The sequence below is a fragment of the Periophthalmus magnuspinnatus genome, chromosome 16, assembly GCF_009829125.3.
Source record: "Periophthalmus magnuspinnatus isolate fPerMag1 chromosome 16, fPerMag1.2.pri, whole genome shotgun sequence".
Taxonomy (NCBI): domain Eukaryota; kingdom Metazoa; phylum Chordata; class Actinopteri; order Gobiiformes; family Gobiidae; genus Periophthalmus; species Periophthalmus magnuspinnatus.
Genome location: NC_047141.1, coordinates 31,555,278 through 31,581,309, shown reverse-complemented (window position 1 = coordinate 31,581,309; position 26,032 = coordinate 31,555,278). Strand labels below are relative to the sequence as shown.

The window sequence follows — 26,032 nt, the reverse complement described above, 5'->3', positions numbered from 1 at the left end:
CTCACTTAATTTAACTCTACAGACCCAGCCAAACGTCTTCACTTCACTTTTTATTTCACTTTTGGCTTTTCCTGTGGATTTTAGTCGCACAAACACGAGTCTGAAAAACACAAACGACATCCTGACGACTACTTTTACTTGAGTAATCTGTTGTACTTCTACTTCTAGTGATATTTAAGTAAAAGTTGGCGTCTTTTTTGGGTTTATCTGTTAGAAAATCACTGGTTTAAACTCTTAAAGGGATCTGAAGGTTGCCGGTTCGAATCCCGCTCTCGACTTAAAAAAAAAAAAAAATCAAGTGTCATTGTGTCCTTGGGCAAGACACTTAACCCGCCTCGCCCCCAGAGTCTGTGTGTAGAAAAATGCTACTTTTTACTCTTAATTTTTTACTTTTTCTCTTGCAGTACTACTTTGTACTCAGTAATATTATTTCTGAAGTAACTGTACTCACCTCTGGATTTTACTGCAGTTTGAAAATCACCGGTAGTTGTCCCAAAATAGTTTTTAAAGTTTGTTCTAACATCGTTTCCTCGTCGCAAACAGACCTGGAGTTGTGTTTTTTTTGTTTCATTTTCACACGTTTAACACACAAACCTGCAAATTTACGCTGAGTTTTTCTCTCAAACAGGAAAAAAAACACTCCGTTCCACCTTGTGATGTCATCATGTGATACAGGAAGTGCTCCGCTGTGTTTTTAAACTCCACACACCTTCATTTCTAGAATCATTTGGATCATTTCAGCGTCTGGAACTGCCATTTTTTCACAGAACTAAAGGTAAAAACGTGTCCGTTAACTTGAAAAAAGCTACCACTTGATGACATCACGAGGTGGAACGCAGCGTTTTTGAGCTTTGGAGATGCAAACAGACGGCGTTACTCGAACACGTGCGAATGAAAACGCAACTTCAGGTCTGTTTTTGAGGCGGAAACGGCGTTAAATCATGACTTAACGCAAAGAAGAGTCCATTTTGTTTTTTCCAGACGATAAATCGCACGTTTTTCATAGTTTGACCGAGGTTTTTCTTCATTTTCGCGCATTTTTTTTAGACTTACACTCCAGAAAACATGGTAATACAGGACATTTAGATGCTTTTTTATATTAATTACATTTGTGGAGTAGCACTTTTGAAGAACAACAAGCTTTTTAATTGAAACTTTGACTTTTTTACGTCTACTTTACGCCTTTTTTCGACATCGCTGATCGAAAAGAAACGCGAGAAACGATAGAAACGATATAAATGTGTCTCCGTGGACGCGCAGACGCAGGTGTTTCGGTCGCTCGCTCTCACTTCAACCAAATGACAGTCAAATCCAGAGGGTCATGTGTTTGGACAGAGACGCATTCAAATAGCGACGGAGACAAAGGCATCGCACGGAGACACGCAACAGGTCAGAGCGTCCCATTTTACCTCCTTTTAAGGTAAGAGCACACGGACCTGACCTGAAAACATTAAGTTAAGTTATTGTTGAGTTTTTTTAAATGATTTTCTAACAGTATAAATGATAAAAAGTGTGACGTACGTCGGGTCTAATCACAAACGGACACGACCGGGCGCCTGTGATTTCCATATTCTAATTAAAATGGATTTAAAATCACTGGTAGAACGTGCAAAGTGTCTGTACTTTCTACTTCACTACATGTTTCTTTTATTTATTTATTTATTTTTATTTATTTTGTTTTATTTTTTCATCTGTACAAAAGGCTGAGGGTTTTATTTTGAGCAGGTTTTAATTTGAGCAAAACAAAAAATATACAAAAGCATTAAATCTGAAGTTTTATAGGACTCAAAATCTGTGTGAAATACTTTTACTTTTTGCTCTTTAAGTACATTTTTAAACAGGTACTTTAATACTTTTAGTTAAGTAGAGTTTTCCATGTGATATTTTTACTTTTACTTGAGTATTTTTTATTTTATTTTATGGGCAACACTGTGTAAATGTGTTTATAAAATGAATTTAAAGGGACTAAGAAAACAGACTCAACAGAGGAAGAGAGGGAGAGAGAGAGGAGGAGAAGAGAGGAGGAGGAAAGGGAGATAAAGGGAGGAGGAGAGAGGAAGTGAGGAGAGAGAGAGGAAAGAGAATAAAGAGGAGGAGAGAGGAGAGAGAGAGGAGGAGAAGAGAGGAGGAGGAAAGGGAGATAAAGGGAGGAGGAGAGAGGAAGTGAGGAGAGAGAGAGAAAAGAAAGAGGAGAGAGGGAGATTAGGGAGAAAGAGGAGAGGGGGAGAGAGAAAGAAGAGGAAAGAGGAGGAAAGAGGGAGAGGAGGAGAGAGAAAGGGGAGAGGAGGAGAGAGAAAGGGGAGAGGGAGAAAGAGGGAGAAAGAGAGAGGGAAAGAGGAGAGGGAGAGAGGGAGAGGAGGAGAGAGAAAGGGGAGAGGGGGAGAGAGAAAGAAGAGGAAAGAGGAGGAAAGAGGGAGAGGAGGAGAGAGAAAGGGAGAGGAGGAGAGAGAAAGGGAGAGGAGGAGAGAGAAAGGGGAGAGGGAGAAAGAGGGAGAAAGAGAGAGGGAAAGAGGAGAGAGGGAGATTAGGGAGAAAGAGGAGAGGGGGAGAGAGAAAGAAGAGGAAAGAGGAGGAAAGAGGGAGAGGAGGAGAGAGAAAGGGAGAGGGAGAGAGAGGGAGAAAGAGAGAGGGAAAGAGGAGGGGGAGAGAGGGAGGAAGAATGGAAGAACTTTTAATCCCAGGTCTCACGTTGCTGTCGCTGTAAAATCTGTCCAGAGTAAAAACTGAAACGAGCAAAAAGGGAAAAATCTGCTTCATCCAAAATGGACGAGAAAAAACTGAACAAACTGACGTCACTGCAGCTTTTTAAAAATGTGGAGAGAAACGTTTACAACACACGGCTCCTGTTTTTAATGTTTTAAATGAACCTGTGGAGTCGTGTTTGGTTTGTTCTGTGTTTGAACAGGACACTCATGAGACGAGGATTTAAGTGTCTCACATAAACAAATATGAACAATGGAGAGAGAAAATAAATATATGTGTATTTAACTTTTACTTTTCCAGACAAAACATTGACATTAACAAATTATTATGTCGTGTTGGTCTGGAGCTAAGACCCACTGAAAAACTCTGCACAAATATGAGTATAGTGTAATAAAAAAAAATAAATAAATAAATAAATAAAAATAATTAAAAAAATAAAAATAATAATAATAATAATAATAATAATAATAATAATAATAATAATAATAATAATAATAATAATAATAATAATAATAAAGTATAGTATAATAATAGTATAAAGTGCAGTGGAGCAGTTCTGACGTCGTTGTATTTAAGGTTTGTCCAGTTTTTTTCTAGTTAAAAGTGAAATTTATCGTTTTACTTCCTGGTTGAACATGAGGACCAGATAAAACTGTACTGTACTTAAGTATACTAGGATACTTTTACTTTTACTTCAGTACATTTGAGAGCAGTATCTGTACATTCCGCTGGACTACATTTCTGAACACGACTGAAAAGTGAAGTATTTTTTTCAAATTCAGCTCAAATCTTTATCCAAATCGTCTCATTTGAAGCTTTACAAAACACAACACCTGCATGAAATACTTGTACTTTTTACTCTTTAAGCTCATTTTTAAACAGGTACTTCAATATTTTTACTCAAGCAGCTTTTTTCGTGTGGTACTTTTACTTTTACTTGAATATTTTTCTCTCCAGTATCTGCCCTTTTACTTAAGAAACGAGTCTAAACTGCACGAGAGTTTTGATTAGACAGATAAAAATAAAAGACAACACCTTTTAATTTTAGTTAAATGAAGGTTTAAAGTGAGTTGTGTGTTTATAAAGTCTGTGTTTTAAACTGTCACATGTTTTTGGACGGAGTTTTTCTTCATAAACTGATGTAACGTGTGTGTGTGTGTGTGTGTGTGTGTCCATTATGTGATTGATTCTCTGTTTTACTGCTCATTTAATCGTGTTACTCAATTCAAAATCCATCATCTTTAGACAGAGTTAAAGCGCCGTATTACATCATCTCTCATCTCTGTTATAACGTCGTTTCCTCGTCACAAACTGATCTGGAGTTGTGTTTTTTTTTGTTTCATTCACACGTTTAACGCACAAACCTGCAGATTTAGGCTGAGTTCTTCTCTCAAACTCTTTCTTTCTCTCTCCTCTCTGTTCTTCTCTTCTTTTTCTATCCCTCTCTCCTTTCTTTCTCTCCTCTCTGCCTCCCTTTTCTCTCTCCCCTTTCACTCCTTACCCCTCTCTCTTTCTCCCTACTCTGTCCTTCTCTTCTTGTTTTATCCCTTCTCTCCTTGTTTTATCCCTTCTCTCTTTCTCACTCTCTTTCTTTCTCTCCCCTCTGCCTCCTTTTTATCTCTCCCCGTCCACTCCTTCCCTGTCTTTCTCTCTCCTGTCTGTCCTTCTCTTCTTTTTCTATCCTGCTCTTCTTTTCTTTTCAACTCTCTCTTTCTCCCCTCTCTCTCCTCTTTACCCCCCTTCTCTCTCCCCCCCTCCACTCCTTCTCTCTCTGTTTCTCCTTCCTCTCCGTCTCTCTCTCTTCTTATTCTATCTCTTCTCTCTTTCTCTCTCTCTTTCTTTCTCTCCTCTCTCCCTCTCTCCTTTCTGTGTCTTTTTCTCTCTCTCACTCCACTCCTTCTCCCTCTCTCTTCCTTTCTCTCTCCTCTCCGTCTCTCTCTTCTTGTTCTATCCCTTCTCTCTTTCTCTTTCTTTCTCTCTCCTCTCTTGTCCTTCTCTTCTTGTTCTCTCTCTTCTTTGCCCCTTTTTTCACTCTGTCTCTCTTTCTCCCTCCTCTCTCCCTCTCCTATCTTTCCCTCCTTTCTTTGTCTTTTTCTCTCTTCCCCTCCTCTCCTTCCCTGTCTCTCTCTCTTTCACCCTCCTCTCTGTCTCTCTCTTCTTTTCCACCTTTCTCTCTCTCTCCTCTCTTGCTCTGTTCCACCTTGTGATGTCATCATGTGATACAGGAAGTGCTCCACTGTGTTTTTAAACTCCACACCTTCATTTATAGAATCATTTACATAATTTCAGCTCTAGAATTGTCAATTTCTACTGAACTAAAGATAAAAAGGTGGATGCTAACTTGAAAAAAAACTACCACTTGATGACATCACGAGGTGGAACAGAGCATTTTGAGCTTTGGAGATGTAAACAGACGAATATTAAAGGGTGTGATGAAAGAAAACACAACTCCCAAGTGTATTTTTGAGGAGGAAACAACATTATAACACGATTTAAAGCTCATTTTGTGTAATATCGGACAATTTAAAGTCAAACAAAACTCAAAAACAAAGAAAAAATAGTATGTAAATGTAAAAAACGTCTTCTACATAAGGTTAAAATGTGATATTTCTGCACATAAATAAGCACTTTAACCTCAGCCAAGGCGTTTTCAGGCCCTGCGACGCCCACAGTCCCAGTGTTATTGAAGGATGGGTCAAATGCAGAGGGTCCTTAAAGTGACCTTAACCTTAATCTAACACATAATTTTGATGTATCGATAAAAATCTGCTCTCATTACACTGCTAAATGTCATATCAAGGTTATAATTAGTTCAATTAGTTAAAAATGACTCAGTTTTTACCTTGACATGAGTCGGTTTAAGTAAAATTATTAGAATATGAGTTTATTTTCTTAAAAAGTCAAATATGTTTTCAGCTTCAGGTCTGTTTTTGATGAGGTAAAACACGACTGAAACCTCACGAGAGTCAGTTTTAACGTAATATCAGACATTTAAAAGTCAAAAAACAGTATATAAAATAAAAACATCTTCTAAATAAGGTTATAAAAGTGATATTTCTGCACATTTTACCCAAAACTTTAACCTCAGCCAAGGCGTTTACAGGCACAGACACGGCTAAAAGTCATATCAACGTTATAATAGTTAAAAATTACTCTAGTTTTTACCTTAACCTCCTGAGACCCGAGCTTTAGTAAAATTAAATAATTAAAAAAAGTAAATAAAATAAAAAAGTAAATAAAAAAAACAAATTAAAAGACAATTATAATAATAATAATAATAATAATAATAATAATAATAATAGTAATAATAATAAATTAAAACAAATTAAAAAATATTCTAAACTCTTAGAAATATTCAAAATTGACCATGTTCTTGTTGCTGTTTTTCTAAAAAATTTACGCTGTGGCCTAAACAACCCAAATTGTGTTGTCCACAGATGATGACGCCAGGTCTCAGGAGGTTAATATTCGCCGGTTTAAGTAAAATTATTAGAATACGACGTCTTTTCTTCAAAAATCAAGTGTTATTTTCTTATTTTATGTACAAAAACACTGATGAAATATTCTTAAAAGTACACTGTGTAACATTCTGGGCTGTAATCGACTGGAGAAATTCTCGGTGGACTGGAAAAGGGGGCGTGGCCAAAGCTCTGAACACGATTACGCACCTGTCCCTCTGTGTCCCTGACCTGACTAGACCTGCACAGGAGCTCATGCAAAAACAACCACTGGAGCAGAAAAAATACCAGGAAACAACGTATTTATTTAAAGACGGACGATTTAAACTCCTGGAAGCTTGAGTTTAATCTGAATTTTGCGTGTAAAAACTTAAAAAAAACGACAAAATATTCACCTGACTCACTTAATTTGTCAAAAAACTTCTCATTTCCGCTGTAAATCTGCACATTTCGGTCGCTACGCCGGGCCGAGTCTGGTCAGATCTGTGGAAAACAAACAAACAAACAAACAAAACTATTAAAAATAAACAAACAAATACAGGATAGATATGTTTAATGCCATAGCGTGGAGGAATAACATCTCCATGGAGACGCGTGGCAAGCCCCGCCCCCCCCCCCCCAGTGCGTCGCTATCCGGCAGAGTCGATAACTTTTGGCATTGGTTTGATTAGTCTCCTCACACTTTCTTAAAGGCAGAGGCCGGACGCTGGTGCTGACTTAGCGACAGGCCCTGCAGGTTTGTGTGTATCTTCAGGGTAGGGAAGTGTGTCAGATGCCCCGCAGAGCAAACACACGGCTAATGTCACAGTGAATATTCATTTGACTGAGCGTGTGCGGTGGCGTCCTATACGTTCAGGAGTGGGGGGGGTTTGCAAAGCAGACGAGGAGAGTTTGACTTGCAAAAGAGGCACTTGTCCTTTTTTCAATCGCCTCGTACGATCACAGCCTCGGGAAACATGACAAAGATTTAGAGCGGATATGATTTGAGCGACGGGGGCTAATTTTTTTGGTGTTTTTTTTTTATTTTAGTGATTCTGTTGACACGTCGGTGACAGTGACGAAAGAGCGCCACCATGGGAGAAATGGAGGAATTGAGGAAAGAGGCGGAAAGTCTAAAGGACCAGATCACTGTAAGTACAAAAAATACACAAAAATGCTCAAAGAATACTCGTTTGTAAAGGGGAAACTACATTTTTGTACAGTTTATATTTATTTTTTTATATATATTTGTAATTACAGCTATAATTCTGTTGCATTTTGATCGGATTGACATAAAAATAACCCTGCGAATGTTGTTTTTTATTTAGATTTATGAAGTTATAGCTGTTAAACTGTTACATTCTGTGTCTCTCCGTCTTTAATTAAAGCCCCAGTGCGTAACTTTCAAGCCACATAAATTAAACTCACGCTTTTGTTGTGTTTACTGCGCTGAAAAACACGCGCGTGAACTGTGAGCGGGCTTGCATCTCCACAAACCTGACTCGTGCCTGTCATTGTGGAGATGTTGTTTCTTTAGCTGTAAAACTGCAAAGTATTTAATAAAAAAACAAAACAAAACGTGTCTATCTCCATGGACGATGTTTCAAAGTGCGGTTTTAACGTCCTGTTTCCATGGAGACAAGCTGGTGATGTGCCTCCCCCAGAAAGTTACACAGTCCGGCTTTAGTTTAGCTTGGGATCTGTTAGTTTAATCTTGTTTTGTTTGTTTCTGTTTTATCGCTTTTGGAAAACGTTCTTCTTCCAAAACGTTCCACGCAGATAAAGTTCGGCTGGATTTACTTCTGACTTTGCGTTTCCGTTTGCTTCCTGCAGGCGGCGCGCAAGGCGGTTCAAGACACGACGCTACAGGAGGCGACGGCGTCCATGTCGGTGGTGGGGCGTGTCCAAATGAAAACCAGAAAAACGCTGAGGGGGCATCTGGCGAAGATCTACGCCGTGCACTGGGCCACGGACTCCAAGTAAAAAAAACTTTGCATAACTCGATTTTGTCCAACGCGACGCTTAAAAGGGGAGGTAGCAAAATGCAAAATGTGGATCGTTTCAGCTCTGGAACTGACAATCTGTAAAGAACTAAAGGTAAAAACGGGAGATTTTAACGTGAAAACTACCACTTGGTGACATCACGACGTGGAACAGAGCATTTTGAGCTAATAAAGTGTTACTCAGACGTGTGTGAATGAAACAAAACACAAGTCCAGGTCTGTTTTTTGACAAAGAAACAGAATTAAAACATGAATTAAAGCTCATTTTGTGTAATACGAGACCTTTAAAAGTCAAACAAAACTCAAAAACGATGAAAAAATAGTATGTAAATGTAAAAACGTCTTCTAAATAAGGTTAAAATATGATATTTCTGCACATAAATAAGCACTTTAACCTCAGCCAAGGCGTTTTCAGGCCCTGCGACGCCCACAGTCCCAGTGTTATTGAAGGATGGGTCAAATGCAGAGGGTCCTTAAAGTGAATCTTAACCTTAATTTAACACATAATTCTGATGGATCGATATAAATCTGCTCTCATTACACTGCTAAATGTCATATCAAGGTTATAATTAGTTCAGTTAGTTAAAAATGACTCTAGTTTAAGTCAAATTATTGTTAAAAATTATTAGAATATTCGTATTTTTTCTTGAAAACTCAAATATTGTTTTCAACTCCAGGTGTTTTTGAGGAGGTAACAGCTTTAAAACACGATGTAAAATCTCATAAGAGTCAGTTTTAGTGTAATATCTGACATTTAACGCAAAACCAATGCAAAAAAACTGTATAAAAAACAACAACATCTAATTAAGTTTATAAATGTGATATTTCTGCACATTTTACCCAAAACTTCAACCTCGACCAAGGCTAAAAGACACGGCTAAAAGTCATATCAAGGTTATAATTAGTTAAATTAGTTAAAAATTTCTCAGTTTTTACTTTAACATGAGTCGGTTTAAGTAAAATTATTAGAATATGAGTTTTTTTTCTCTTATTTTATGTGCAAAAAGCTTGATGAAACATTCTTAAAGGTGCAGTGTGTAACATTTTGGATGGACGGGTCAAATGCAGAGGGTCCTTAACCTTAAAAACTTTACTTTAATGAGCCTCTAACTCACAAATTAAGTAAAGTTTATGTACCAGATTTAAAAACACCTCAGTGCTTCAGATAAAAGTCAGATCACAAGATACATAAAAAAAGAACAAAAAAACACCAAGATGTCCTGTGTATATCGTGTTAAATACCAGGGAGACCAGGTAGGGGGCGCTGTTCTATAGTCTGGTTTTACATTTACAGTCTATAATGACGTTCCCGTAACGTTATTTCATTCATAAATATATTTACGTCTGATTCGCACATGTTTGAGTAATCCGGTAGAGTCTTGAGTGCTCAGAAAATGTCCGTTTTCACCTACCCCCTATCCCCGCCAAATTCCCTGCGTTTATTCGCGTTTATTCGAAGAAATTCCGACCCCAGATCAGAAACTCCACTGTGAAAACGCCGAGGAGCACGTCGCTTTAAATCCGTTTTGCTGCTGTTTGTGTTTAGTTTAGATTTTACGTCCGCCCTGTTGAGCTTGTGTCTCTATGGTTCTCATCTTTGACACCCGTGGATCATTTTGTTATAATTTGCACATTTTAAATCACAATATTCATCTAAAACGACTTAATAAAACAAATAAATCCGCTGAGTTCTGTGTTAGAAAACTGCAGCGTCCAATAGGAGCCGACGTCGCCGTAAACGTCGTCACAACAAAGCGGCGTGGAGCTGTCGGCGCCCCCTATGGACAGACGCACGTCGCAATAGAGCAGAGGGTTTTTAAAAATTTGTACCAAAATGACGACGCGACGCTGCCGAATCCTACGAGTGTCAACGATTAAGAAAATAAAAAAGGAAAAAAGGAAGTGCGGACGTCACAGTGGGCGTGTCACAGTGGGCGTGTCACAGTGGGCGTGTCACAGTGGAGGTGTCACAGTGGAGGTGTCACAGTGGGGGTGTCACAGTGGGCGAACGTCACAGTGGGCGTGTCACAGTGGAGGTGTCACAGTGGGGGTGTCACAGTGGGCGTGTCACAGTGGAGGTGTCACAGTGGGCGTGTCACAGTGGAGGTGTCACAGTGGAGGTGTCACAGTGGGCGTGTCACAGTGGGCGTGTCACAGTGGAGGTGTCACAGTGGGCGTGTCACAGTGGAGGTGTCACAGTGGGCGTGTCACAGTGGGCGTGTCACAGTGGAGGTGTCACAGTGGGCGTGTCACAGTGGGCGTGTCACAGTGGGCGTGTCACAGTGGGCGAACGTCACAGTGGGCGTGTCACAGTGGAGGTTAAACTGGGGCAGCTCGACAAAATGGCGTCTTGAAAATAGTGGATTAACGAGAAGAAACGACTAGAACATGATTAAAATCTGTGAATAAGATTTAAGATAAAAAAAAAAAAAATCTTAACTAACGACACTAAATGCACCAATGGAGTAAATGCATCTTTTTGAATCCCATTGTTCTTTGTGCGTCCTCCAGGTTGTGTGTTAGCGCCTCACAAGACGGAAAACTCATCGTGTGGGACACAATTACAACCAACAAGGTAAGAAAATACATGAATATATTATCTGAATGAGCCATATCACTCATTAAAGGTGTATTATGTAACTTTCCTGGTCACCTGCTTTTCTCCTTAAAGATGTTATTGGTTTATCTGAATGATCCACCGTATTAAAGGTCCTGTACAATGCTACATTAACGCTAAAAACAGACCTGGAGTTGTGTTTTGTTTCATTCGCACATGTTTGAGTCACACTTTATTATTAGTCTGCAAAGCTCAAAACACTCTGTTCCACCTCGTGATGTCATCAAGTGTTAGTTTCCAAGTTAACAGCCACGTTTTTTACCTTTAGTTCAGTAGAAATCTGCCATTCCGGCGCTGAAATGATCCAAATGATTCTAGAAATGAAGGTGTGTGGAGTTTAAAAACACAGCGGAGCACTTCCTGGATCACCACTTGATGACATCACAAGGTGGAACAGAGCGTTTTCAGTTTGAGAGAAGAACTCAAAGCGTAAATCTGCAGGTTTGTTTGTGCGTTAAACGTGTGAATGAAACAATAAAAAACTGTATTCTTATTGTGTTTAGTGTTGTGTCTCCACATCTGATAGTGTAATGCCGTACTGTGGAATATTCCAGGCAAACTCAAAAAACACAAGCAGGCGGCGAACTCTCCACCAGAAAAGTTACGTGGTGAACCTTTTAAAATAAGACAGAGGGGAAAACACTGTACTAGACTCCCTGCACGGCATCAAACAGGAAGTAGGTTTTAGCAGAGTCGAGCTAAAATGTAAATATTTAAAAATGAGGCAGCGGACAGGGAGCTGCAGGTGGGTCAAAGGTCAACGGTCAGGGGTCAGGGGGTTAGGGTCAGACAGTGGACAGGGAGCTGCAGGTGGACGTCAAACACGACCAAATAAAAATGAATACTTCCCCAGACGACACACATTTTATATTTGTGCTCTATATTTTAATAAGAGTTAGCATTAGCGGGCTAGCACACAGAGCCTATGTCACAAATAAAAACGCCGCTTCTTTTATTTTATTTTATGCCAGTAACAAACTAATCATTTTAGCTGAAATAATCATATAAGTAACTTGACTCGGGGGAATGCGTCTTGTTCGGTGTAAAAGTCAGAGGTGGACAAACTTTGTGAAACACGGACCATGATGGGATCTAACATGTGACAAAGGGGCGGGGCCAGGATATGTAAATGTTTAAACATGAAAACACAAGGCTCATCGTACAAAGTGTTTTCTTGTTTCTTTTCTTTGATAAACTAATTTTTGCAGAAGCACTGATAAGAGAATAAGAGAGTAACACACACTAACAAGGTTGATGTAGCTGAAGTGCGCCATCTTTTGGGGAAACGTTGGCATTACACCCTCACCTGTTTTAATGTAATTTGATCACGTTTGGCCGGATTAATAAGTCCAAAGGGCCGTGTGTGGCCCCCGGGCTGTAGTTTGCCCATGTCTGGTGGTTGTTGTGTCTTGCTCCGTGTATAAGTATAAATAAGTCTAACTCACATGTGTCAAACTCAAGGCCCGGGGGCCAAATGCGGCCCGCCACGTCATTTTATGTGGCCCGCGAGAAGATAAATTTAAATGCTTGACTGTCATTTTAAAATAAGTCTGAGCTGCTTTAATGTTTGCACTGACAATAAACTAATGAGATTTTACCAACAAGTGGAACTGAGAAATATTTGTAAATAATCATCACAAAATGTTCATGAAGAGGAAGAAAGAAGTTTGGAGGAAGAAAAGTGAAGGTGAATACAAGTTTGTGCTTTGAGGAGAAAAACCTGTGTGTTTTTTGTGTTTTGAGGCGGAGTCGGTACAATCTACGTCGACATTTTGACACCAAACACGGAGCTAAGTGTGAAAAAGTTAATCTGCAAGAAAAAACAACAAACTGTCCAATAATTAAAAGTCTGTAAAAGGACGAATTTGAAGCAGAGCTGAAGGTCTGTGAGGAGGTGTGTCCCGACCAGATACACACTTTTAAAAATGTCACTTTATCACAGAAACTGTTATTTAAGAAGTTATAAAGTAATTACATTTATTTTACATGACATTTGTTTACATTTAGTGACATTTATCCTGCCACAGTCACATCTGGCCCTTGATGGCGGCCATTTTGCTGACGTGGCCCTCGATGAACATGAGTTTGACGTCCCTGGTCAAACTGTTGTCGTTGTGTCTCAGGTGAACGCGTCTTGCTCTGTGAATACGTCTAAATAAGTCTAATCGTTGTTGTTGTTGTTGTTGTTGTTGTCGTTGTGTCTCAGGTGAACGCGATCCCGCTCAGGTCGTCCTGGGTCATGACCTGTGCCTATGCTCCTTCGGGGAACCTCGTGGCCTGCGGAGGTTTGGACAACATGTGCTCCATCTACAACCTCAAAGGGAAGGACGGCAACGTGAAGGTGATGAGGGAGCTGGCGGCGCACAACGGTGAGGAATACACTTTAATAAGTCGTACTCCCAGATGGAGGCGCAAGAGCCGCTTTTCCCTGTTGATTATTTTGATTATTATTTTTTTTTTTTTTTATTTTAACTGACCCGTTTTTGCATTAAACATGATTAACCCGTAGAAAGTAGAGACGTCATCTTAAACCCAGCAGTTAATACTTTGCAGCTGATGTCATTAGTATTCCCTAGGGGTGTGACGCTAACTCAAGGCACTGCTCTGTCTGAAGCTCTGTCACTTTAATTTAACACAATCTGATAAAAGAATTGACTTAATTGAAGCTACAGCAGGTGAGCTGATTTGTGCCGTTCCTTCCTTAAAGCTTTTTTTGTTGTTGTCAGTTTTTGCTCATGTGTGCATCGTGTAACCATGGTAACCGCAAAACATTATGCCATAGACAGCGATGCAGAACCCCCAGCGTGATGTCACTGCAAAGTCTCCAGATTCAGTCTCAAATGATCGTGATACTTGGGTCTTTTTAATCGAGAGATCCAGAGTCAATCAGAGAACAAGAATTTACTGTTTTAAAAGGAAGTTATGAAGTTTATGTTCAGGAAATGACCTCGGAAAGACTTTTGTTTTTAAAATCATATAAATATATATTTTATATACATATATATGATTATATATATGATTATCACTCTGCCCTAAGTCTGAACTATGGAACTGTTATGTGATTATTCATTTGTGTGTTTGTGTGTCTGTGTGTTTGCTTGCGTGTTTGTGTGCTTTTTGTGGTTGCGTGTTTGTGCGCGTGTGTGTATTTCCGTGTGTGTGTGTTTGTGTGTGTGTATTTGCATGTGTGTGTATTTGTGTGTTTGTAGGTTACCTCTCGTGTTGTCGGTTCCTCAGTGACAGTGAGATCATCACGAGCTCTGGAGACTGCACCTGGTGAGAAACAAACTCTGATCATTTATTTTAATGTGATTTATATTTAAATAACAGCTGCAGTATTTGTGTCATTTAAAAGTCTCATATTGGAGCTTTAGGACGTGATCCCAGACCAGACACACTTTTCTCTGTAGATCACACTGCACTTTGGCATGAAATACACAAAAAGTAAACGCACAAAAGTTGAACCTGATCATTTCTATTTTTGAATCAACACAAAAACTTAACATGTTAGAACAGAAATTATTTAAACAATTTTCATTTTAGCCGCCCCCAAATATGTACAAAATATGATCACACTATAGAATTATTTAAGAAAGTACAAATACAGAGGTAAAAAGTTACTCAAGAAAAAGTATCACATTAAAAAGTATTTAAGTACCTGTTTAAAAATGTACTTTAAGAGTAAAAAGTCCAAGTATTTCACACGTGTTATTCATTTGTTAAGATTCAAAATGAGACATATTTTCTTCAACATTAACACATTAAACTGTATATATATTTATTAATTTTTCTTATGAATTTTGTGGTTTTTTTTATTTGTGTTTTGCTCAAAGTTGAAGCTCGAACTCAAAAACTTTAGTCTGGATGTTTTCACGAACACGGTAAAAATAACCCCTCAAATCAGATGAAAAGTACTTTTTACTTTTCAGTCCTGTTCAAAAATGTAGTGGAGTAGAAAGTACAGATACTACTCTCAAATGTACTGAAGTAAAAGTAAAAAGTATCCACTGTAAAATGTACTTTAGTAGAGTACAGATACCTAAAAAATCTACTTAAATACAGCACTTTAGGTAACAGTCATGTGATTATTACCTCTGCTCATGTCCAAACTTCACTTCATAATAAATAAAATAATGATAATTCTATTGACCTTATTCAGCCCCGCCCACTTTTCCCATAAATGCAACTAAACGCCGGTTTCATTATCATAAAAAAAGTAAAAGTTTTGACGCTAAAACATGAAATAAAGTCGGTTGGTTTGAGTCAAATGTTCAGTGTTTTTGTGCAACAACAAGTTCAAACTGCAGCGATTCTCTGGGAAACGTCAAAACGGCTCCGTCTAGAACAGGGACGTCAAAGTCATGTTCACCGAGGGCCACATCAGCAAAATGGCCGCCGTCAAGGGCCAGATGTGACTGTGCGGCAGGATAAATGTCACTAAATGTAAACAAATGTCATGTAAAATAAAAGTAATTACTTTCTAACTTGTTAAATAACAGTTTCTGTGATAAAGTGACATTTTTAAAAGTGTGTATCTGGTCGGGACACACCACCTCACAGACCTTCAGCTCTGCTTCAAATTCGTCCTTTTACAGACTTTTAATTATTGGACAGTTTGTTGTTTTTCTTGCAGATTAACTTTTTCACACTTAGCTCCGTGTTTGGTGTCAAAATGTCGACGTAGATTGTACCGACTCCGCCTCAAAACACAAAAAACACACAGGTTTTTCTCCTCAAAGCACAAACTTGTATTCACCTTCACTTTTCTTCCTCCAAACTTCCTTCCACGCCGACAATTTTCCTCTTCATGAACATTTTGTGATGATTATTTGCAAATATTTCTCAGTTCCACTTGTTGGGAAAATCTCATTAGTTTATTGTCAGTGCAAACATTAAAGCAGCACAGACTTATTTTAAAATGACAGTCATGCATTTTAATTTATCTTCTCGCGGCCACATTAAATGACGTGGCGGGCCGCATTTAGCCCCTGGGCCTTGAGTTTGACACATGTGGTCTAGATCTTATTTACTGTCCAGATCTGCAGCTCCGCACAAAATAATCCAGTTTGTGTGTGTGCTCTCGCCGCAGCATGCTGTGGGACATCGAGACCGGGAGCATAAAGACCACGTTCGCCGGTCACCAGGGCGACTGCATGTCTCTGGCCGTGTCTCCCGACTTTAACTTCTTCATCTCCGGAGCCTGCGACTTCACGGCCAAACTGTGGGACATCAGGGAGGCGCAGTGCAGACAGACGTTTGCGGGACACGAGAGCGACATCAACGCCATCGGGGTGAGAGGGCGAAAACGCTGTGGAAACAAACAGTTACAATGGAGTCGAGACTGAACGTGTGTGTGTGTGTGTGTGTGTGTGTTTGGGGAACTCTAAAGCCTCATCATGTAACTTTAACCTCCTGAGTCCCGGCGTCCTCATATGTGGACAACACGTTTTTGGTTTGTCGAGGCCACAGTGCAAATTATTAGGTGAAGAATAACAACAACAACAACAGCAACAATGTAAATAAATTATATAAATTCATTTTTTTTTTTTTTTTTAAACTTTATTTTTATTAGGGGTTTTATAAGTATTTTAGAACAACAAACAAAAAAAAAACAAAACAAAAAAAACAAAACAAAACAGCAGACCACAAAAACAATACAGAGCATCCAGGAAAAAGTATAGAAACAATGCACAGTTATTCCATTAACATGATCATATAACTAGTTTTTCAATATAACAAGTCCATTTCTCCCAATATCTTTTACATTTGTCAACAGAAAGTCTCAGTGAAAAGGTCAGTCTCTCCATGTCATAGATCTCAGTGACAACTTGAATCCAGTCAGTGAGTGTAGGTTCGTCCTTACACAACCATTTGCGGGTTATGGCCTTCTTCGCTCCAGCTAGTAGTATTGACAAAAGATATTTATCGGATCTTAGCATCCCATGTGGAAGTTTACTCAAATAGACTTCAGTGAATCCCCATGTCAAGCCAGGCCCAAATATATCTTGGATTACTCTTATCACCGATGTCCAGTAGTGGGCGATCTTGTCACAGTTCCAAAAAATATGGAAATGTCCAGCTCTGTCATTGCCACAGTCTCTCCAGCATTGTGCTTTGCCTGGGTCATTACAATGTTTGCTCCTAATATAAGGTGTTACAAAAAAACGCACCATATTTTTCCACATAAATTCCCTCCAAAGTCCTGAACTTGAGGTAGTCATAGTAGTTTTACAGATATTTGACCAGTCATCCTCCGATATTTTAACCCCAGCGTCCTTTTCCCATGCCTCCTTAATACATGTAGTGGAAATATTTCTCGCTGCTTGCAAACATTTATAAATTGTGGTTATTTGTTTCTTGGGTGTGTTGCCTTTACAAGCTTCTAGAAAAAATTTCACCAGATCACTTTCTTCTTCAGTAAATTTAATTTCTCTATCAAAATAGTGTCTTAGCTGAAAATATCTAAAGAGGTCATGTTTGTCCAAATTATGCGCGACTGAGAGTTCCATGTAACTTTTCAAAACACCATTGTTTGATATAGTCCAATAACCAGTGATACCCCGCCATGACCACTGTCGAAACCCATTATCTGTCCGTGCCGGTAGAAACTCTGAATCAAAAGCCGGCCAGCGCAGTAATCTGGCATTTCTTTCTATGTTTTTGTTTTTAAGTATTTTATTCCATATATTTATTGGTACTTTTATCCAGACAGGCAACAGGTTTGAGTCTAAGTACTTTTTAAGAAGAGACTGATCACCGAGCATGGACTGAAGAGGCACATCAAAGTATGACTGGTCAATCTCTTTCCATTTAGCCTCACAGCAAGGATCGCACCAATTTATCAGAACTCGTAGCTGAGCTGCTTTATAGTATCCCTCTAACCATGGTAGGGCTAGTCCACCCTCCTCTCTTCGCAACTGTAATATTTGAAACTTTATTCTTGGTTTTTTATTTCCCCAAATAAAATTTGAGATCATTCTATTCCACTCATTGAATTGCTTGGAGGGTATCTCAACTGACAGTGCCTGGAAAAGGTAAAGAAACCTTGGCAAGAGGTTCATTTTTATTATGTCAATCCTATTATACATATTCATTGGCAACAGGGACCATTGCTGTAAATCCGCTTTAATGTTAGTGGTTAGAGTTGTATAATTTTCTTCAAAGATTAATGATAAATCCTTTGGTATATGTACTCCCAAGTATTTGATGCTTTTATTCTTCCAATTAAAATTTGTCATCTTGCGAATCTCAGGAGAGGGCAAATAATTAAAAGAGATTATTTGGGTTTTCTGTAGATTCAGTTTGTAACCAGAATATGTACCAAAGTCTCGCAACAAGGACAAAAGGTTAGGTAAACTGACCTTGGGGTTAGATAATGTTAAAAGGACATCATCTGCGTATAAACAAGCTTTGTGTATGGTGTCTCCTACAGTAAACCCTGAAATATCTGTATGTTCTCTGATAGCCTGAGCCAAAGGCTCAATAAAAAGTGCAAACAGGGTTGCGCTGAGGGGGCATCCCTGACGACAGCCTCTCTCTAAATGTAATGAGTCAGACAAGTCCCCATTGATTTTGATCCTGGCAGATGGGGAATCATATAAAGATTTTATACATCTAATTATTTTACTGTTAAAACCGAACCTGTTCAGGACCAAATAAAGATATTCCCAACCGACAGAATCAAATGCTTTTTCAGCATCAAGACTAACTGCTATAGATTCTATGTTTTTCATTTTATTAATGAGATGTAAAGCGCGTCTAATATTATCATGAGTCTGTCTATTGCGGACAAATCCAGATTGATCAGTGTCTGTCAATTCTGGAACAATAGCCTCGAGCCGCTGAGCTAGTATCGTGGCAAATATTCGATAATCAATATTTAAAATTGATATTGGACGATAAGAGCTGCATAGAATTCTGTCTTTACCTGGTTTATGGATCACTGAAATCACTGCTCTTTTCCAAGATGGTGGTATCTCCCCGCCCCTTAAAACATGATTAAAGCAAGCCCTAAGTGGCGGAAGTATTAAATGTCGAAAATGTTTATACCACTCAGCTGGATAACCATCTTCTCCGGCCATTTTGTTGGTTTTCAACTTTGAGATGGCTTTACTAATTTCTTCATCTGTTATTTCCCGATTTAACCTCTCGTTTTGTTCAGTTCCTATGGATGGTAAATCAAGTGAAGAAAGAAAATGATTAATAGCTTCAACATTTGCAGAGTGGGGTTGGGTATACAATTGTTCATAATATGCCACAAAGGAATTCTGTATGTCTTTTAGATCATGACATATATTGTCATCAAGAGGGCTCTTCATTTTATGTATAAATCTTTCGGCCTGTTGTTTACGTATCCTCCAAGCAAGAAGTTTCTTAGATTTAGGACCATTTTCATAATAATTTTGCTTTATAAATTTTGACTTCTTTTCTATTTGATCCTCATACAGTTTGTTCAAAATTTGTTTTGTTTCGTTGATCTTTATTAGGGTATCATTGTTTTTGTTTTGCATGTGTTCCTTTTCTAAAATCTTCAGTTTGTCAGATACATGTTTCATGTAACTTTCCTTTTGCCTTTTCTTAAAAGAGGACCACATAATCAATTTACCTCTAAGTACGGCCTTTAGCGCATCCCACACTACACTGGGAGAAATATCATTAATACTATTATGATCCATATAATCTTTCAGTTCCTTCTCTACAAAGTCATTGAACTTATCATCTTTTAGGAAACTTGTGTTAAGTCTCCATAGAGTTTCTTTACGATCATTATCCAAATGGAGGGTCAAGCACACCCCTGCATGGTCAGATACATCTCTGACACCTATTTCGCAATTAACAATTCTATGTCTGTCAGACGTCAACATAAAAAAATAATCTAATCTTGAATATACCTGATGGGAGTGTGAGAAAAAAGTATAACTCTTATCTGATTGATGCAAGTTTCTCCATACATCCATCATTCCTAGTTCCTTAAGCATTTTCTTAACCAATATTGCTTCTGGTTGGGTTTTTTTCATTTTACTGGAGGAATCTATAAAAGGGTTAAGACAGACATTCCAATCCCCTCCACTTATAAGTACACCTGATATTTCTGTTGCGATAAGATCAAAAATCTTCTTAATCGTGCATTCGTCTTTGCCTGGAGGTCTATACACGTTTAACAGAGTCACTTCTTTGTTGTCTATATATCCTTTAACTAAGATATAACGTCCTTCCTTGTCACTAACCTGAGATGTGTACTGAAAGTTCACTCTATTTGGTAGTAGGATGGCAACTCCTCTAGAATGACCATTTATAAATGAGGAGTAGTACATATTTTTAAACCCCATTTTGCTTATCTTTTCGTGCTCTGTGGCAGAAAGATGAGTTTCCTGCCAAAATATTATATCATATTTTCCTCTTTTCATTTTAGCAATGACTTTAGCCCTTTTAATGGGGTTATGAAGACCATTTACATTGAGAGTGATAACTGTATACTGTTGTCTACCCGCCATCAAGAGAGAGGTACAAACTAAACATAGAAATCTGTAGATGCTCTGAAAAACACACATGGGTCTGCAAAATAAAAAAACAAGAACATACCAGAACATGGAACATACGTGACCTCCAAAAGTGAAGTATAAGTCCACCTTCAAAGTTGGGAGGGGAATCCCTGGGAAAACAGGGAATCCCTCGCAGTGCTGCCACCCTCCATCTCCTGTCCATCGTGGTGGCGCAAGGTGGGGAAGCAATTTCCCCGACGGCCAATCAGATATGGTGATTCAGTTAGCGGTGCGCAGGTGTAATATTGCTTGCACTGCTATACCACGCAGAAGCTTGCCTTGAATCACACGGTGCCTCTTTTAAACACCTTCAACTTTTCCTGGATGCTTCTCGTCAGCTCTTCTCTGTTCCAACCCTTTGTTGCACGCGCGGATTTCCACGTAGGTCTCCTCTGTCTGGGAGAGGGAGCCGGGTGCGTTGCGTCCTCCGCTTCTGCCTGCAAAAGCCCTCTTTTCTTTAAGTCGTCCGTGGCTTCCTCCACGTTGTTATAAACCACGGTGTCATTGCCTCCGTCGTAAAATACGCGGAGTCTGGCTGGGTAAAGAGTTTGGAAGCGGTATTCTTTTTCTTTGAGCATTTTCCTGACGGGGTTGTAGGCTTTACGTTTAAGAAGCAGATCACTGGGGTAGTCTTGGTCAAAATATATACGCCTTCCATTAAACTGAATATCCCCTTTGCTCCAAGCAGAGCGGAGAACCTTCTCTTTCATCTTGTATTCCAAAAAACATATTACGATAGATCTAGGGTTAGCGCTCGGCGGTGGTCTGGGCCCCAGAGAACGGTGACAGCGCTGTATGGCTAAAGGAGCGTCAGCGAGGGAGAGCTCAGATTTAAGAAAGTCTTCTGTAAACATTTGAATATTGGTCCCCTCCGCCCCCTCAACAATCCCATGAATTCGGATATTATTTCTGCGGGAGCGGGCTTCTAGGTCTGATAGTTGTCTTTGGAGTTCCAGTTGTAGCTGTAGAGTGTGCTCCAGAGCGTCTTTGACGTCAACATTGAACTCCTCCATGTCGGCTACTCTCTGCTCGGCCTCGCCGACTCTCTGTGTGACATGTTTTAAGTCCGCATTAAAACTGTCCATACGCTTTCCAATTTCTTCTCTAAAGCCAGCCATTTCAGTCTTTAGCATGTCAAGTCTGTCGTTAAGTTCCTTCTTTATATCATTTTGGACGTTTCTCAGCTCTGCTATAATGTTAGCTTGAATAGCATCCATGGTCACGTTTTCTGTTAGCTTGTTAGCCGCGGCAGCCTTCGCGGATAAAGAGTCCTCTTCGTTTGCAATGTCCTGCAGATTTGCTCTAGTCTTCCTTTTATTGCCCCCTGACATAATACTGACAACTTTTATTTCTAATTATGATACTTTTACCGGGGAAATAGTGGGCCGTCGGGGAGCTAAGAAATTATGCTGCCAATTGCTCCCTCGCCATCCCGGAAGTCCCATATATAAATTCATTTTTAACTGTTTAGAATATTTTATTTTTTGTTTTTCTTCCTGTTCCTGTCTGCAGATCTTCACTCGAGACACAATTGTTGTTTCTCATTTTGTTTTTACTCAGGACAAATGTTGCTGTTTCAGGGTCTTAATAAATAGTTTTTGCAAATCATTATTCAACTGTTTTATCAAAATGAGTAAAATGTCCACGTAAGAGGACATTAGATTTACATAATTTTAAAAAATGTTTTATCAGAAACTACATAATGTAAAAAGATAATTGTTTGTATTTAGACTCATCAGGTCCAATCAGCCCAAATAACAAAGAGAAATGAATAAAGCGACGCAAGAGCTGGAGTCTCAGGAGGTTAAGCCAAAATAATGATCTTTTTTTACTGTAGCGTTCAGTTGTTCCAAAAAGTTTGAACGCGTGAAAGTTTGAAACGACGGCAAAACGACAGCGGACTCAACTCGCTGGAGCCAAAACTGACCAGAAACTGACCAACGGAAAAAAAAGAACAAACAAAAACAGTTACATCTGATCCAGAGAAAAAGCCAAAGTTACATCTGTAACTAGACAAAACGTTGTAGAAAAAGACGTTTGGCTGCTCGTTCAAGCCACTTCTTTTCCAGTGTCGGTGTCGTTAGCGCCTCCTTCAGGCAGATCTAAGGCGGCGTCCGGCGGTAATCTGACCACAACTGAGGAAGCGGCTTGTAGGAGTGAAGTCCAGTTGACGGATTTAACTTTGGATTTTCGTTTTAACATCAACACAAACATGTAAAAAAGAACGACAAAGATCACTGCGATAATAAAACGAGGACAAACGCGATGAGTCCTTCCTCCGCTCGCCGTCACGTCTTCATAAACCTGTTATTCAGCCTAGAAGAACGCCGCCTCCTGCTTATTTCCATAGAAACGCTGTTCCTCGGGCTGTAATATTCCACAGTGTAAAACATGTTTCCACGGAGAATGTTCTGAAGTTTGGTTTGAACTTTCTGTTTCCATGGAATCGCGAGAACTGGTCCATTGAATAGTAAGACGTCACCGCAGCAACGTGTTTATTTTGGAAAATGTTATATGTGACATTACTAAAACTTAGCTATGACCCTGAGTCTGAAGTACAAATAAGTACAGAGCAGTGGGCGGGGACAGGTGGTAGTTGAAAACAGGAATTTTCTGCGTATTCAAGCCTCAAACACGATTAGCTCGTATTAATCAAACAAATACGTTAAACTAATAATGAGGGAACAGCGTTATAATAAAGGTAAAAACAAAAGCGCACGTATAGATTTTAAACAAACTTTGAATCATTTTGAGTTCTTTTCGTCCTAGTTCTTCCCAAATGGAAACGCGGTGATCACAGGGTCCGACGACGCCACCTGTAAACTGTACGACCTGCGCGCCGACCAGGACCTCATCACGTACCAGGACTCCAGCATCATGTGCGGAGTCACCTCGCTGGCGCCCTCTCTGTCCGGGAGGCTCATTCTGGCCGGATACGACGACTTCAACGTGAACATATGGGACTCGCTGAAGGCGGAGAGAGTCGGTGAGTGCATCCAAAAAGGTCTAATGTGGTTTGTTCCGTTCAGTGTAGTGAAGAGAGCGGCGAGCGTTACACAAGAGCAGCTCAGGACAACAATCTGATGTCCATCTCCATCTCAAAGACACTGACCACGAAAGAAGAAGAGAGAGAGCTTCAGATCTGAGAAAAGAGAAAATAAACGATCTGAGAGGAGAGATAAAGAAGAGATTTTGTTAGACATATCGTCGTGTGTATATGTGTGCGTCCGTGTGTGTATATGTGTGTATGTGTGCGTCCGTGTATATGTGTGTGTATGTGTGCGTCCGTGTGTATGTGCGTCCATGTGTGTGTATGTACGTGTGCGTCTGTGTGTATGTGTGTGCGTATGTGTGTGTCCATGTGTGTATGTGTGCGTCCATGTGTGTGTATGTGTGCGTCCGTGTGTATGTGTGCATCCGTGTGTGTATGTGTGCGTCCATGTGTGTGTATGTGTGTGTATATGTGCATATTTTTAAAACCATCTTAAAAATTTAAAATATCTTCAAATCTATAGCAAAAAAATGAAATTTAATCTGTCAACTGGACGAATCGTTGCAGGAGTGAAGACGTTTCGCTGTAATCGGACCAAAAGTGAAGCAGCAGCTTGAACGAGGAGCAAAACGTCTTCACTCCTACAACGATTTGTCCAGTTGACAGATTAAATTTCGTTTTTTTTGCTATTGATTTGAAGATATTTTAAATTTTTAAGATGTTTTTAAAAATGAAAAAGGGCCATAAACCTAAGCTCTTTTTATTTAACCAGAGGACAGGAGCAGAGGACAGAGGACAGGAGCAGGGACAGAGGACAGGAGCAGGGACAGAGGACAGGAGCAGGGACAGAGGACAGGAGCAGGGACAGTGTCTTATGTGTTTACATCTTTTTATTTTGAGACTAAATTTTTTGACGTATTTGCTGAAGCTGTGTTGCTCCTCCCCCTCCTCCTCCCCCTCTCCTCCTCTTCCTGCTCCCCCTCCTCTTCCTCCTCCCCCTCCTCTTCCTCCTCCTCCTCCCCTTCCTCCTCCCCCTCCTCTTCCTCCTCCCCCTCCTCTTCCTCCTCCTCCTACTCTTCCTGCTCCCCCTCCTCTTCCTCCTCCTCCCCCTCTCCTCCTCTTCCTCCTCCCCCTCTCCTCCTCTTCCTCCTCCCCCTCTCCTCCTCCCCCCCTCTTCCTCCTCCCCACTATTTGAGGTTTTATATAATAATCCCATGTTTTGTGTTTGGTTCAGGCGTTCTGGCCGGACATGACAACAGGGTGAGCTGTATCGGGGTGTCCGCAGACGGGATGGCCTGCTGCACGGGCTCCTGGGACAACTTCCTGAAAATATGGAACTGAGGCTGCTCCGAAAACCCGACACGGATCCGGATCTTTTTTTTTTAGAGGAGTAGGAAGAGAAGCCACAGGTTGAACAGAGGATGGTGTTTTGTTGTTGTGCCAAGTCCTTCCAATCAGATCAGAGGAGCTGTTATTATTTATAATTTAATTTAATATCTGCTCCGTTTTGGCAATAACGACTTAGGTAGCGACTTTATGCAGGGATAAAATAAAAAACATTTCATTAATATTGTCCTTTTCGTGAGATAAACATGTGCAAACACTGATCGACAACTGTAAAGCTGGTTTTGAGATAGTTTAAAGGTACATTACGTAACTTTTCTAGTCGTCCGCTCGTCTCCATGGAGATACTTCGCCTGAAAAGTTCCGTAATATGACATTAAACGTATTTATCTCTCATCAGGTTGGTTCAAAATAACTTAAAAAATAAATAAATCAGAAAACAGCACCGCTTCTCCGCGTACCTGACCCGTAACTTCGTGTAGCGACGTCACAGGTTCGTCTTCGTGGAGATGGGATACGTTTAATGCCGTTCGGTGGGACATTTCAAGCAAAGCGATGACATCTCCGTGGAGACAAACGAGAGAGACGTTACGCGGTGTGTACCTTTTGAAATTTGCTTTTTTTTTTTTTTTTTTTTACGTAAGTTGAGTTCTAGTTTCGCAGTCTGTCCAATCAGAAATGGATCTGCAGTACCGCGTCGACACCAGGGGGGGCGCACTGCACGTAGAATTTCCTTTTAACGACTTAAATTGCTCCAGAAACAGTTGCCAAATTGGTATGGTAGCACACTGAATGACTTTTACGTGAATGGGTGTATAACGTAGTCTCACTCTAGTTATTTTAGCCGTAATGTTTTGTATGACAATGTGAGTTTTATTTGCGTTTTATTTAAGTACTTTCTGTTAGGGTTAGGTTCAACTGAAGTACGTCTTTTCCAGGGAGTTAGTTACAAAAATATCCAGCATTTATTTATTAGAAGTCTTTTTTTAGAATATTAAAAAAAGGCTCAAATAAAACAACGAATTACAGAAGAAATATTTAAAAAAAATGTTATCTTGAGGGAACGAGATATTTTCTTGAGGGAACATAATCATTTCTATACATATATTTTCATGAGCACACAAGATATTTAACTTAAAAAATAGAAATAATATCTCGTTCCATCGTGATAATTAAGTCGTTCCCTCGAGATAATATCACGTGGGAATGTGATATTATTCTCTCGTGGCCACACATTAATTTTATATTTTGCAAATGTCCTATGCCGGGCTCCGTAACGAACAGATTTGGGGTTTCAAAATAAAATAAAAATGTGTAAATCTACTTTAAAAGCACAAGTATAAAAACTGTAATGTAACTGACTCCTAGACATGTTAAAGAAATAAAAGAATTCA

The 26,032-nt window shown here is 39.6% G+C and overlaps 1 protein-coding gene across 1 annotated transcript; it reads left to right on the top strand.

The window, feature by feature from the left end:
• Positions 1–1,360: 1,360 nt before the first annotated feature.
• Positions 1,361–24,936, top strand: gnb3a (guanine nucleotide binding protein (G protein), beta polypeptide 3a). The gene is made up of 9 exons (XM_033980972.2): positions 1,361–1,420; positions 7,191–7,291; positions 7,974–8,119; positions 10,655–10,718; positions 12,967–13,129; positions 13,970–14,036; positions 15,850–16,051; positions 23,072–23,288; positions 24,529–24,936. Exons 2-9 carry the CDS (start codon positions 7,235–7,237, stop codon positions 24,633–24,635), a joined length of 1,023 nt encoding a protein of 340 aa, XP_033836863.1. The 5' UTR covers positions 1,361–1,420; positions 7,191–7,234; the 3' UTR covers positions 24,636–24,936.
• Positions 24,937–26,032: the final 1,096 nt, after the last annotated feature.